At 41.6% G+C, this 15,533-nt stretch overlaps 1 protein-coding gene and 1 long non-coding RNA gene across 2 annotated transcripts in view; one reads left to right on the top strand and one right to left on the bottom strand.

The window, feature by feature from the left end:
• Window positions 1–15,533, top strand: part of LOC307206797 — a 129,251-nt gene that overhangs the window by 34,005 nt on the left and 79,713 nt on the right. The gene's annotated exons all lie outside the window — the stretch shown is intronic.
• BRME1 (break repair meiotic recombinase recruitment factor 1) lies at window positions 20–15,515 on the bottom strand. Its single transcript, XM_079960020.1, has 9 exons — window positions 15,482–15,515; window positions 13,062–13,110; window positions 12,135–12,342; window positions 10,335–10,395; window positions 6,929–7,027; window positions 4,085–5,785; window positions 2,682–2,806; window positions 2,157–2,249; window positions 20–587 (listed from the first exon to the last, which is right to left on the bottom strand). Exons 1-9 carry the CDS (start codon window positions 15,488–15,490, stop codon window positions 440–442), a joined length of 2,493 nt encoding a protein of 830 aa, XP_079816146.1. The 5' UTR covers window positions 15,491–15,515; the 3' UTR covers window positions 20–439.

Here is a 15,533-nt window from a genome sequence, read left to right as displayed (position 1 = left end):
AGTTTCTGTCCAGTAAAACTGGCTTTTAAGTTTAAGGTTTTATTTTTATTTTTGCATTCCATAAGATACATTTTGGCCTAATGGAGGAAGAACTGTAGATAAATTTGTGGACAAGAGTTCACACCCAGAAAGTTATGTTAAGAGTTTGTTAAGAGATGGTGGTGAAAGGGATATTGATCGCAGCTTATATACAGGTAACTTTACTTACTGGATTGTGCACCAAGACATTGGACCCAGTTCTTATTTGTAAGGGTCCTTTACATTGCTGTGGTAGTTAGTGGGATATGAAGATGACTTATTATACTCATTTTATTAATTTTATTCTGCAACTAGCAGTCTTATTTTGATGCAGATAGCATAAATGACCCCGCTGCTAAATGAAACAGCTAAAGAAAACCATAACAAAGCAAACTTTCAAAGCAGGAACAGAATTCACTAGCTAAATCTCTCTCTTCTTTTTGACTGTACAAAGTGTGCTTGTCACATTGCTCACGCTATGAGGTACAAGCTTCCCAGACTGTCTGTTTCTCCGGAACTTCAGTCTCTTGAAGGAATCCAGGTCTCTGTGCATACTCATGATAAGTCGGCTAGGAAGAACAAAACAACCCAACCACACCACAATGGGTTCCATGTTAGCAAGGCACTTCTTAAGTAAGCTGCAGAAATAAAATTATAGACTGCAACCCCTTGCAGAACAATTCAGTCACTGTTATCTAAAGAAGCAGGTTCCAACAATTATTATTTTTTGCTCCAGAACAAATGCAAGGAATTTGATTTAAAGAGCTGAAATAATTCAAGGTAGCTGAAAGGGTTCATGTGCCGTGTTCTCCAGTTCTCAGTCTAAGAGCTGTAGCAGGCTGGAAAAGTGGCTGGGGAGGGGAAAATACCTCCTACTTCCTCACTGTGGCTGATATGCCTCATGGCTCCTAGCAGCACTCACAAGAGGCAACCTCCAGTCAGCCCTCAGCAAGGCTGGCACTTTAATGAAGCAAGTCAAATATGGTGCCCGAGGCAAAGAATTTTGCCTCAGGCAGCAGATCTGACCCCTGTCATTACTCTGGTGCAATCACCATAGGGGGGTTAGCAGCAGCATGGGCACAGCAGCGTGGGCAGGGAGGAAATCCAGATCTGGAGGGGAGGGAGATTTATTATTTATTTATACAAGTATTTATATACCACTATAACAAATCAAGGCAGTGTAAACAATGATAAAACATAAAACATTAAAAACAGCACAAAACAATATCCTTAAATGACTGGCTAATCAGAATGTTTGAAGCACCTGCATAGCCATGTTGGCATTTAAAAAATCTTCAAGGCATTCCTAAAAGTCATTTTAACCCAAAGGTTAAACACATGTGAAAATAAAATTATCTGAAATCAGTGGGACTTACACCCCAGTAGATGTCGTTGGGATCTGGCATAAAAAGGTAAAGGTAAAGGTACCCCTGCCCGTACGGGCCAGTCTTGACAGACTCTGGGGTTGTGCGCCCATCTCACTTAAGAGGCCAGGGGCCAGCGCTGTCCGGAGACACTTCCGGGTCACGTGGCCAGCGTGACATCGCTGCTCTGGCCAGAGCCAGAGCCAGAGCCAGAGCTGCACATGGAAACGCCGTTTACCTTCCCGCTGGTAAGCGGTCCCTATTTATCTACTTGCACCCGGAGGTGCTTTCGAACTGCTAGGTTGGCAGGCGCTGGGACCGAGCAGCGGGAGCGCACCCCGCCGCAGGGATTCGAACCGCCGACCTTTCGATCGGCAAGCCCTAGGCGCTGAGGCTGCATATATCCCACTAATTGTGATAGGACTTGCAATTCAGTAAACCCTTAAAACAGTCCTGGGCCAGATGCCTCTGGGAAGATCACAAACAGGCATAAAAGGCAATAGCTTTTCCTCAGTGTTTGTCCTCAGCATCTGGCATGCAGGGGTATAAAACACATAGACATTCAATTTAACTACCATGCCTAATAGTGGTTGCTAGGCCAAACATGTCTTTTTGTCTTTAAATCAGGCACATTTAAGCTAAGAATGTTACACTAGGATTCCTGTGGGAGCTATGTAATTGCTGTAGATGCTATGACAGTGACCACATTATCTCAGGCCTTCAAGAACCTCATTTTTATGAAGTATTGGATATGGTACAGAAATAAGTTCTTACTTGAGATTAGAGAGCTCTTTAATAAGTCCACAAACAACATCTGTTGCATCTTCTTGTTTGTATGGATCACAAATCCCCTCAGTCACCTCATTCCTGTTTTTTTTTTTGGGGGGGGGAGGAAAACAGAAGCAGGAGATCAGCAATATACTGCATATCTTTCTATATTAAAAGTGTGAGTGTTTTCCAGGTGTCATGCCTTTTCAAACATCAAACAATATTTGCTCCAAATAGTCACTGACCCCTTGACCTAGGATTCCAATCCCATCCTACAAATAGCACAGCTAACAAATGACGTATTAAATATTTATGTAGAATATAGGTTTTAATTATGTTTTTTATTGCACTTTTTCTTAAAACTGCCTGCCCCAAGCTTTTGAGATGGAAATAAAAATCATCCACTTCCATTAGCTCTGGTGTTTCAGGTGTGTGTACACACTCATGCAAAGGAACATATGTAGGCCTAGTAATACCAACTGGAATGCAAAATACAGTACCAAGAAAGCTCCTACTAGGACATCCACCCACCTGTCACTATTTCGATAGAACAGATTAATGGCTGGGACTGGTGTTTTGATTCCACTTTGTTCTCCTACAGCACACTGATCACTTTTATCCTTGGAAGGGCTATGTGGATTATCCAGAAAGGATGTCTGAAGGGATAGAAATGCAGTTTAGCGATACAGGTATGTTCTCTATGTAAAAAGTAGCAGTGAAGGACTTGTTCAATCACAATCTCAACCAGGTAGGGAGAAATCTACAGCAATAATGTTCATAATTAATGTAATAATTGGGTTATTAGACACAGAGGTTTCAGAATGTTGATACATAGACATATCCACTAGTTAGCTTTTAGACTTTATGCAAATAATTTTTATCGTTTCTTTTGGCTAGATGTGATGGATATAATTTTAAGAGAAGCCTCCTGCAAGCAAGCAGAGATTGTTTGTAACCTGAGCTACTTTGGGGAGGGCAAGGGGACAGATCACCATTCTTCATCTACAGTGTGTTCTACTGGCAAGCCCCTTTTCTCCCCCACCACCACCACTGCTACTGCCGCTATCCCCATCCTCCCTCAGCAACAGGCCGGCACCTGCTCCATGCACACAGCGAAGAATTTCCTCCCACATCCTTGTGAGACATAACATAAACAGAACTAAAATGAATGCGTAGAAATTAGAAGGAAACAGATGTTGGCATAACACTGGAAGAAACCTCCTAAGGATAAGAGCTAGTTGACAGGAGAGCAGAATAACTAGGAAGATGTGGGACACTTATTCACAGCAGGTATTTAAGCAGAGGTGGGATGTCCATCAATCAGGCCTCCTATAGTTGCATCCTCCATTGCGAACCTTGCATTAAGTAGAGGATTGGACCAGATGACCTCCAAAGTCTCTCCCAGCTCTATCCAGGTTTTTTAGTCCAGAGGAGCCACAAAGACAAGTACAATCTATTTTAAAGAACTAGAATGGGAGCCACTGCTTCCATTGTTGCAGCTTCAGTTACCGTAATCTACAGAATCAGTACTAGTTACAATGGGTTTGTTAGATCTGGAAATGACCATTTTATATACTACTGTAATTGGTTCACAAATATTTTTACTGGGATGCACTTCAGTTGCTACAATTATTTTGCACTGTAACACCATTAAAAATTATTCAAACTACAGTAAAATTGGAATCCACTAGTTTTTGTTAAGTTATGAGCTGCTTTAAGGACTCCGGCAAGGAAGTGGGATATAAATCTACTAATACACTAAAAGTATGTACCGGTAGTAGTGCATATGATGGGTACTGATACTTGCATTTATAAATGCAATCTTAAAAGGATTACTGGAGTGTTAAGGTCTTATTGATTCTGTTGAATAGTAACTGTCATATGAAGAAGTAAAACTATCACTTCCTAAATCTAGTCATTCATGATCAACTCACCTTGTGTGGTGGAAATTCAAAGATGCCCAGTAGCTGACTGTTAGACAGAATTTCCATATCCAGAGAAAGGGAATCTGTGCAAGGAGAGCATGTTTGGGTCATAGTATCAAGGCCGCTTGGTGCATTTCTGCTGCAACCTGTACCTAATGCAAGGAGAGACTTCTGCATTTCGGAACCAGCTTTCATTTCTCTACCAGGATCATCCACCACCAATGGTGCTGGAATAACCTTGACTGTGGAGAGGCCATTTTCCTCATGGGCAGGTTTGTTCTTGTTGTCCTCACAGGTTACCATTTCTTCTTTTCCCTCCATGTAGATGTCAGCAGAAGAGTTTTCTGTTGGGTTTGTTTCTGCCTTGGCAGTCTCAGTCAAATTTTGCTGGGAAATACCTGACAGCAGTTCCCTAATTTCAGCTGGTTCCAAATCACATCTGCTGAATTCAGACTGTTTTGTATCAGACACCAATCTCTCACTACCATTTTTCCTCTGGGTCTGTAAAACTGGAACTTCTGGGTCAGGTGAGCCAGTGGTGCTTTTTGCTGACCTTGCTTGAATTTCAGATTCTTTTTTATTCCTCCCCGTCTCTTCGCTGCAAATCACTGAGATTGTGCTGCTCTCAGGGTGAACATCCCCATCAGGCTGTGGCAAGAACATATCACTTGTTTCAAAAACCTGTTCACATTTTGATTCAGAAATATCTGCTTTCTTTTCCAAATAAGTACTCATAGATTGAATATCTAGAACATCTTTCCTGGAAGTATTCTGGCCTTGTACACTGTTTTCTTCTGCAATTATGATCTCTTCCATACAAGGGTTGCTTTGGCTTGCAGTTTTACTCATACCATTTTGCTCTACAGGTTTGCCACTTGACCACAGGTTCAGCTTGTCTGTCCCCTTTTCACTCATTGCAGAGCTGCACAAAGTGACTTGTTCTGAAATTTCAGTACTGCTGCAAATAACATTTTGCTCTTCAGTTTCCCCCCTTCTATATGGAAGGTCCTGGTCTGCTTTTTTGACATCAGTATCTCCGTCTCTAGATACATTGCTTGTATTTAGATGTTTGCCCTGTTCTCCAGGTGTGAGAAATGATAGATCTGTCTCCAGTGGGAAATATGTTCTGTTGTTCTCCTTTTGGGTTTGGCTAAACATGCACTCAATAAGACTTGCATCTTTACAACTTCTATTTTTGGTCCAGTTTGCTTCTTTTACATCATCTGAATTTGTGATATCATGGAAAACTTTATTTTTATCCATACACTTGTTTGAAGTATCAAGATGCTCTTCATGTGGGGTACTTTTAATATGGTCAGTGACACTGTCCTCTGCCAACATACTAATGCTCATCTCCTTAACAAACTGGCATTTAAATGGCTCTAGAGACAGACCATCTACATCCTTATTACCTGACACTTCCTTTTCACAGATACTTTCTTGTAAATTGGATGCTGTCCCTGTTCCTTGACAGGAATCAGCTAAGGCTGAGTTTGCACCACCATTGTTTATCCCTCCAATCTTGTCCTCATCTTGCATTTTAACATCCAGTCTTTTACTTAATTCTTCACAATGAATGATCAGTTGATCTCCAGCATCCTTCACTTTCGTCACCAATGAATCCGCTGCTTCTGGTGTCTCTGAAGAAGCAACAGTGTTCTCGACATAATTTTTTGCTGCGCTGGTAACATTTCTATCCATACAATCACCCTTTGAAGAAGTTGACAAAATTGTGTGTCAGTAGAAAAAAGTAGCACAAACATTTAGCATTTTCTGACTATGGCTACCAGTTCCCATTTAATAGTGCATTTCTATGTATTTAACCATCTATATGCTGCCCCTTCAGGTTCTGAGTTCCTTTACAATCTTTTTACAGCTTATAACAAGCGAGCAAACTTCCAGGTTTGCTTACAGTAATACTGAAACAATCAAAATAATAACAGCTGACATAATGAAAGGCATATTTAACAACAGAAAAGTCAGTTCAGGTAAAAAGTCTTAAGATATTTGTTTTTTAAGTATTTGCATGCTGCTGAAAAGACATTAGAGTACGTGTCAGGCAAGCCTCCCTGAGGAGAGCATTCCGTAAGCAAGCTGGCCCAATTGAGAAGGCCCTTTCTTCATTTGCCCTTTGCTAACCTTACTGGAAGAACGGAGCAGGGACACTAAAGATTACGGTACCTAAGTATACAGACAACTTAATGTGTGAATATGCAGTTCTGCACAAGTTATCATCTTCCACCAAAGAATACTCTATTTTTATCTGCCCTTGGCCTACTAGTTTAAACAGTGAATTGTGGAGTATACACAGTGGAACTCTTTAAATTCCTAGATGGGCTTGTGCTCCCTCTAAAGAAGCCACTTTGCATTGTGGGGGTGCTGCTAGACCCACCTGTCTTGCCAAAGCTAGTGTCCTTAATATGCTTGAGAGTGTGCAGGTGCCTTAGCTGAAAGACAAACTAAAATGTGAGTTTTTCATTGGGGGGGTTTACTCCATTAAAACTATTTATTTATTTATGAACTGCCTCTTAGGGAATGTCACTTAGAATTATTATAATAATTATTATTACTATTATTATTATTAAAATCAAAAATAAAAACCATAGTATATACAAATAAAACAGCACAGCTAACAGTATCCTTAAATAACATGTCAGTATATCTTGATTAAAACTAATCATTAAAAACCCTCTGGAAATTTTCAGTGTGCTTAATTTGAACTAGAAGAGTTGTCTTTAATTATCAGTACAAAAACGAAAGTGTTTTCCCCATGTCCAGCCATAAAGAAACACTTCTCTAAATCACAAGGGTATACATTACATTATATAGATAAGGAGGAAGGGCTTGTTGTACCTTTTCTGTCCCAGTTGTTACAGCTCCTCCAAAATTTCCTTCCTTTTTTTCAGCCAATGTTTTTCTTGGCTTCGTAAACTTTGGTACCAACTTTCCTCCCTACGACCAACAATAAGAGTAAGAATAAAAATAACAATAAGAGTATCCTATACTCAATGAGTATCCTATACAATAAGAGTATCCTATCCTTAGCAACTTCCAAAATTAAGCAAAAAGGCATCAAGAGATTGGATTTATCAGGCTCAACAAAGAAAATTATTTTTGACCTACTGAGACTGCCCTAAATTTCTGAGGATTTTGCACAGGAATAAAATTGGACAAAACCTCATCAGCTGGATCATGAAAGGAAGGCATTGTGATCCAACAGAGGTTCACACAGGCAGAAAACAATTTTCACTGATTTCTTGCTCCCCTTGCAGCTCCCAGTATCAGCTTCCTTGCTGCTCTGGGAGGATTCCCAACCCTCCAGAGCAGATCTTAAGGGCACAGAGGACTGCCGGAGGGAATTGTCCAATAGTATCTTCAAGGTACTCCATGGAAGTATCATATCTGCAAGTGGGGTTCCACTCAGAGGAACTTAAGATTCAAATTATTAGAATTATTGAACAAGTATTGGTAGTAGTTTCACTCAAAATGAGAAGCACCAGAAGTTCAAGTTTATTTTACTGTCAACTAAAAGACGTTGTGAGCAACAGATAATTCCACAAAAGTGAAAGAATAACAGTAAGTTACTATAAACATTAAAATGCAAATACAATAAGTTCATAAATATGCCCCACATTTAAGAAAAAAACATCCTGCACTGAAAAAAAGAAAAGAAAAATGATCTGAATTTGATCATATCAATGGATTATGTGTTTACATGTAGAGATTTTAGCACCTAATGGAAAGTAAAGGGTCACCATCGTGACCTTGGCCTCAGGCAGCAAAATACCTTTGGCAATCTTGCACTTCTCCCAATGAAAGGATCGGGTGTGTGTGTCTTTTTCCCCCAGCTGGGCTTCAGCAGGTGACTTTCCTGGTGGCAGGTTTGCCACCTTGCTCCCATGAGTGGGTGCCCAGGGCATGCCAACATCACCATGATGTGTACATACCATCAATTGGAATCTTGGGGGGGGGGGCACACCTCCATTTTAGATTTGTGGGTGCCCGGGCACCTGAGGGGCCGCATAGTTCGCAGCTATATCTGGTGGGTTATAAATTAGCAGGTGCCAATTTCCTTTCCCACCCTGGGCATCAAGATGTCTTGGGCTGGCCCTAAGTGGCCCTACATCTTTGTGTCCACATTTCCACAGGAAAACTCTGTCTTCCAGAGACCCACTACAGTGAAGCAGCCGTGCCTCTTGGAGCCAAGCATGGCAGGAATCCTCCCGCATGTGATTGCCCAGTTGCTGGCAGTCCAAGTTCCCTTTGAATCAGAACTTTCCTGGTAGGGGGATTCCTCTCCACCCCCCTTCTGCTGCCACAACAGCCAAACTAACTGTTTAAAATATAAACACATATGTCAGGGGGTAAAACTAGGTTTTATTTCACCTGGGTCAGAGACCCAGTTTGGCTTCCCCCCTGCGTATTTGCACACACACACACACACACACAGAGAGAGAGAGAGAGAGAGAGAGAGAGAGAGAGAGGTTTTGAGCCTTAATGGTGCCCCTCTGGAGGCTTCACCCAGGGCAAAAAAACCAGCTAGCCCCCCACAGCTATGGCTCTGCAAATATTTAATATAAAGGGAAGGAAGGAAGCTAGCTGTTGCCCAAAGGGAGTGCTTAACTTAATGTTCTCCACAAGGGAGTAAACTGAGTGGTTTTTTTGAGGCAGGTAACTGGTGGCCAGGAACCAGGACTCCTGGGTTCTCTTTGGCCTAATAAAGAGGTGGGGTGGAGTTAGGAGTTCAGGGCATTTCTTAATACCAGGTCAGTATTGTCTACTCTGGCTGGAAGTTGCTATCCAGGGCAGAGGTCTTTGACATCTTCACTCATGACTACTTGACGTTTTTAACTAGAGATGCTGGGGTTCAAACCTGGGGCCTTTTGTTCTCAGAGTATGTGCTCTACAACTCCACTAGGGGAAAATGTACAAGGGGCAACCCTTGGTCTTAATCTGCACGCAGCAATAAAGTTTATGAATTCAAAGGAAGGTTGTGTGGAACGACACAGGCTGCTCTTCTGGCTTCTGGCTATAACAGTTTTCAAGAAAAAGCTAGACAGACCATTGCTGAAGATGTATTTAGGTCAGGACTGAGCCAGCTGTGCAAGCAAAAGCATCTTGGCTTGTTGCCCTGGTTTCATTTCTCTCTGGCTTTGAGTGCCCACTGGTGGTTTGGGTTTGCATTGTACTTCTCATTGTTTGAAATTCTAAGCAACTTTTCGAATCCTGATGCGGGCCTTAGCTATACATCAATTGGTCGCACACAAAATGTTTGCCATCTGTACAAATTATTTTCTGTGACTAAAGAGAGTGACTTTCATTTCGCTCACTGCCACCATGGTAGTTCCAGCACTGGTAGGTTGATACACTGTAGAAGCAGAGAATGTGGAAGAGCCTTGCCCTTTTCCCTAATCGCAGCAACTCTTCCTTGGATTTTTAAAAAAGCTTTTAAGATCATTTTCCTAGGTGTTTCAGCCATGACAAACAGAAGTATGCAATATAATCACTGCCAGTATACATTTTGAAAGGTGAAATGTTATTGGCTATTGGCCAAAACAACAACACATGATCAGAAACAAACTCACAGATTCTTGCATTGCAGCCATGTGGATTAGCTCACATATTTTGAAGATCTTATGAGGGGGAAAGTCCATTTGGACTGTCTCATACAGTCTTTCAACGCATAAGGAGGCTGAAGGGACTATATGAAGGATCTACACACGTGTAGAAATATATGCATGGTGGAGCAATAGGTGTATATATCTATGTATGTTTGTGGTCTCTTCTTCTGGCTGTTGAATGCCCAGCTAGTAAGTTGGTAGAAGCTGGCCACTGCAATCCTGTGACATCACACTGAAAGAATGTGTAAGGAGGTTTAGTGAATCATCCTCTTTACAGAGCAAACCTATGCACAGAGCAAACCAAAGAAGTAAGGCTATTGGGTTCAATGGGGTTTATTCCCTTGTAGCCTTAACAAACTGCCTGATACAATGCTTAAGATACATGCAAAGTGTCAATTACCCAAATATCTACCAGGTAAATCTTGCTGCATATCAGTCACCTCTGATGTCCTCTCTTGCGAGATTTATGTCATACATACTGCAAGGATTTGGATTTGATCAAGCAGTATGTCCACATAAGGAACACAAAGGAAATCTATTCAGCTATACTTTGTAAGTTTACTTTACCTAACCAATAAATTACTAAAAGCTACTCTACAGTTAAATATACTGCTAATGTTACTTGAGACGGAATTTACCTGAGACAGAGGTACAAACACCTTCATATTATCTTGCTCTTTCCTCTCAAATGAAGCCTTGCTGTTAAAAGACAACAAATATATGCACATTCAAGTTTAGGAAAGGCAAATTAGTAATAGAAATACAGTAACTAGGAAATTCCAGTATGTTTGAAAATCCCAGGATGTTTATTCTGTTTGCAACATGCCCTCCAGAGCAGAACAAAACAAACATGCTCCATCTTCCATGTGACAGCCCTTAAGATATTTGGAGATGGCTATCATATCTCCTCTCAGTCTCCTCTTTTCCAGGCTAAACATACCCAGCTCCTTCAACCATTCCTCATAAGGCTTGGTTTCCAGACCACTGATCATCATGGTTGCTCTCCTCTGTATATCTTCTAGTTTGTCAATATCATTCTTAAACTGTGGTGCTCAGAACAGGACACAGTATTCCAGATGTGGACTGACCAAGGCAGATTAGAGTGGTACTATTACTTCTCTTGTTTGGGACACTAGACTTCTGTTGATGCAGCTTAGAATAGCATGAGCTTTTTTTTGCTGCTGCATCACACTGTTGACTCATGTTAAACTGGTGGTCCACTAAGACCCCGGATCCTTTTCATATGTACTACTAGTAAGCCAGGTGTCCACTGTCTTATATTTGTGCAGCTGGTTCTTCCTTCCTAAGCACAGAACCATATATTTGTCCCTATTAAAATTCATTTTGTTAGTTTGGGCCCAGCTCCCTAGTCTGTTAAGATTGTTTTGATTCCTGATTCTGTCTTCTGTGGCATTAGCTACCCCTCCCAGTTTGGTGTCATCTGCAAATTTGATGGGTACCCTCACAATTCCTTTGTTCAAGTTGTTTATAAATACATTTAACAATGGGCTCAGGACAGAACCCTGCTTTACCTCACTTGTCACTTTTTCCCAAGATGACGAGGAACCATTAAGAGCAGTTTGAGTTTGGCCAGTTAACCAGCTACAAATCCACATAACAGTTACCTCGTTCAACCCATATTTTACCAGCTTCCTTACAAAAATATCATGGGGACTTTGTCAAAGAAAGGGATCCTAGAACTTGAAGGAAGATGGCATTAGATCTTCTAATGAAGAGACTTTGCTGGGCGCTTATTAAATGGACATTAGTCTCCTCCATTATTTTTTAAAACTGAAATCTTACCTGAAATCTAAACATGCAGGGCAGCTTAAAAGTTTGTTTAGTATTTTGTGATATTTTTGTTGGTTATCAAAATGGTTTACAGTACAGTGGTACCTTCGGTTACGAACTTAATTTGTTGCGGAGGTCCGTTCTTAAGCCGAAACCGTTCTTAACATGAGGTGCGCTTTCGTTAATGGGGCCTCCTGCTGCTGCCGTGCCGCCGGTGCGCAACTTCCACTCGCATCCCGGGGGAAAGTACCCAACTAGGGGCTAAAAACACTGAAAAGTGGGAGCAGCCAGGCTGACTCATCTCACATAAATCACTTAGAAAGTTGCCTGCACATTTTGCTTTATAACTTTACTTCCACGACAGTTAGAGACTTACTGTTTTACACACTGAAAGTACAGAATCTGAAGCCCTTTGCAGGAATGGGTCCTGGTGCAATTGCTCTAGTTGCATCATTATAATCTGACCATGTGAATTCACATGCTTAATAAAACTTTTGTCCAGAAGCCTTACTTTAGAACAATCACAATTTAATCGTATGAACAGTCTCATCTGTCTTTCTCTTATCAATTGCGACCCCTTGATTTCTCTGTCCAGTCCAACCATGTTTCAGTCATTTCATACTCTGCTTTGAATCAAACTTGATTACCTTGTATCCAGGTCTGCTACTAAATTTTCTGTGTTCGTGTTTGCTAGGCTATTTCTTTGACATTCTTGAATTGTTCCTGATACAATTACTTTTGTGGAAGAATTGTCAGAATGAAAATTCTGTACTGGCATTTCTGGATCATTCCCTTCTGTAAGCTTCCTCCTAAGGCACTTGTTTGCTTTGGATAGGCCATGTTCCTTGTTCTCTTCTTTTATTTGGGGAAAAAATATTAATCAACCTTTTTGCAAAATAAATACAGCAATTAATATTGACTTTATAATAAAATACATTAATCACCTAAAGGAGAACACTTTTAAATCCTGTTGATTTCAATAGGCATTGATTTCAATGCACATGCTTTAAGTCTGCTACTGAATAACAAGGCTTAAATGTACTTAATTTAAGTGGATCTGCTTAATTTATTGAAGCACATGCTCTCACGACTTACCGTACACTGCAAACCTAGACATGCTTACTCAGGGGGGAAGAGGGTTCTAGAAACATTTCTCCCATGAACTTCATTAAGTTAACTTAGCTTAGGTTCCAAGTCAATGTGACAGCTTTTGGAATTGATATGCAAATGGTTACACTGGCTTACTCCCAGGTAAGCTTGCAAACTTTTCATAAGCAACAATCTACCTCAGCATTTTGGGGGTGGGGAGTGATTTGCACAAAGGTGAGCATCTGCCCAGAACAAAAAAGGCAGTTGAGGGCAGGGGAGTAGTGGCTGGGGGAGGATCCAGAATACACAGAACTGAGTGTGTTAATTGTCATGTGCTATTTGTGTACACAGAAAATCAGATCTGCACAATCTGCTAGTGACATTAAGCCCCGGTCTTGAAGCACCACAATATGGAAATGGCTTGAAAAAATTGGAGGAGGGGGAAGTCTTATATAATGACAAAAAATACAGTGTGATTCTATTACCTGGAATTTGTCCCTTCTTCCTTTTACTCATTTTAGTGGCTTGGTAGATCTAAAGGGAAATATCAGTTTAGGTCAATGTTTTCTACTAAAATAAAACATATTGCATTATTAGATGTTATATCATGGTGTTTTGACAGCCAAAGTTAATCATATGCTGTTTTGAGACATTTTCATGCATACGAAACTCTAGTATGTGAAAGTTTAACTCTTCAAGAGTCACATTACCATACAGGCTGTTTTTTTCAGAATCCCTTAGTAATTATAAACTGGCTGTGATAATAAAAAACTTGCCCTGTCAGAGGAAAGTATTGAGTTAGCAAATTTTGGGGGCTTTTCCAGATGAGGCTTTTGTTATGCACTCACTGTGTCTTATTTGCTAATTGTTCTGAAATCGCTCCTGTTATTCTTTACATGGAGGCCCTCATTGTCCATCAAGTCACAAATTAGAAGATCTTAAAATAAAAAAAATTGAGGCATGGGCCAAGCACCCATTTGCCCCACCATGAATACAGAGCTGCCTGCAGTACTCTTGGTTCAGTGTAGTCTACGTCTCAACAGTATCTTACTGCGTTATCATTAAATGGACAATTAAAGCCGTTTGTCAGAAATCAGTTCTAAAACGTTTAATCCCATGCAGAGCAAAGCCGCCATTGTTTTGCATTGCTTCTCTTCAACACCATGTAATAGTGCAGGAGATTGTCACAAGTCGACCTTTAGCTTCAAGTGAAAAACCTTGCCCCCTTCTCCCCCAAAAAATAATTCTGTGAACACAAAGCAGAAAACATAACCAGCAATGATACAGCTATTTAAAAAATATGAATATGATGGGGAGAATCAGATCCAGACTGAGATGTTGGGTTTTAATCCCCGCCCTGCATAATCAATCACATGGATGCAGTGCACACACACTATTTGAATGGAAATGCCCATCAACTTTGTGGAGGCCTGGCCCTATCAAATAATTTATTTTGGGGAGCCCCTAGGAGTTGGGTCCTATGATATGCAACGTTGATGGGCCCTAGGTTGCTTAGCTGGAGAGAAAACAGGGTTAAGCCAAGGGGGCTGAAGCATTAAAAAATGGAAATTTTTTATGTAACCAGCAGTAACGTTATTGCTTTGTGCTGTCGATGTCTGCTGTATCCATAAAACAAAAGTCATGAGGGGGAAAATACAACTAAATACAAAAGAGAGGAACTCAAAGGAGCACCTGCTTTTTTGAGCAGCACAAAAAGGGAGGGAAGGCAACTCCCTAACGACTTTTCCCGCCAATTCTCCTTCCCCCCCCCGCCCCCACCGGTTTTCCTAGAGCTAGGAAAAAGTGTAGAACGAACACCTCTTGGTTTCTGGTTCCAGTTACAGATAGGTAGCCGTGTTGGTCTGCCATAGTCAAAACAAAATAAAAAAAATTCCTTCCAGTAGCACCTTAAAGACCAACTAAGTTAGTTCTTGGTATGAGCTTTCGTGTGCATGCACACTAGGTATCTGAAGAAGTGTGCATGCACACGAAAGCTCATACCAAGAACTAACTTAGCTGGTCTTTAAGGTGCCACTGGAAGGAATTTTTTTATTTGGTTTCTGGTGTTATTCGGGGACCCTTTTCCAAGGCTGGCAAAACACACACAGACAACCGCAAGCAGTTAAGAGCAAGTCTATCCCGTCGCTGTATCTTTCAGTGTTCGTTGCAAAGCGCTCTCTTTCTCTGCCTTACCGCCCAGCTTTGCCTGCTATATGGAGAAAAAGAGACGCGTGGCCAAAAGTGCAGGTTTGGTGAAAGGAACTATCCTGCAGCCTCAGCCTGCCCAGCTGCAACAGCAGGGAAATAAATCTGAACTATGCCAGGCTATGCAGTACGGCTGCAACGTCTCCCGGCCGGCTTCCCCGCTCCGATTTCCAACCGGAGTGCGATAAAAAGGAGGCAGCGATGCCTCCGGCTGCCAGTTGCTGGGAATCAAGGACGGGAGAAAGAGAGCTGCTCCTGCGCTCAGGTTCTGCGCACGGGCTTCCCCGTGGCTGGCCACTGTGGGGACAGGATCCTGGGCTTGATGCTGAGCCCCTTTGGCCTGATCCAGCAGCCGGGCTCTCCTTATAGTATTATGTGCTCGAATCCTGCTCGCGGGCTTCCCCCAAGGGGCATCTGGCTGGCCACTGTAGTAACTAGGTGGGCCCGATCCAGCAGCCGGACTCCTCTTACGTTCTTAGGGCATCTGCAGAAGTGTGCATGCCCACGAAAGCTCATACCAATAACAAACTTAGCTGGACTCTAACGTGCTACTGGAAGGAATTTTTTTTATTTTGTTCTTAGGGCAGTTTGTTTTTCCGCGCCCAGTGCAGGAAGCATTTGCGAAGCAATATTGTACTTTTTTATTTATTAAATTTATTATTTATTTTTAAAAAGTAACTGTCTAAATACAGTAAAACACGGCGTGCATTGGGGTTGGGGAGGCACAATGTTCCGCCTTTCCCCCCCCCCCC

This window comes from Podarcis cretensis (assembly GCF_951804945.1).
Source record: "Podarcis cretensis genome assembly, chromosome: 17".
In the NCBI taxonomy this organism is placed as follows: domain Eukaryota; kingdom Metazoa; phylum Chordata; class Lepidosauria; order Squamata; family Lacertidae; genus Podarcis; species Podarcis cretensis.
This window is presented reverse-complemented; position numbering and strand designations above follow the sequence as displayed.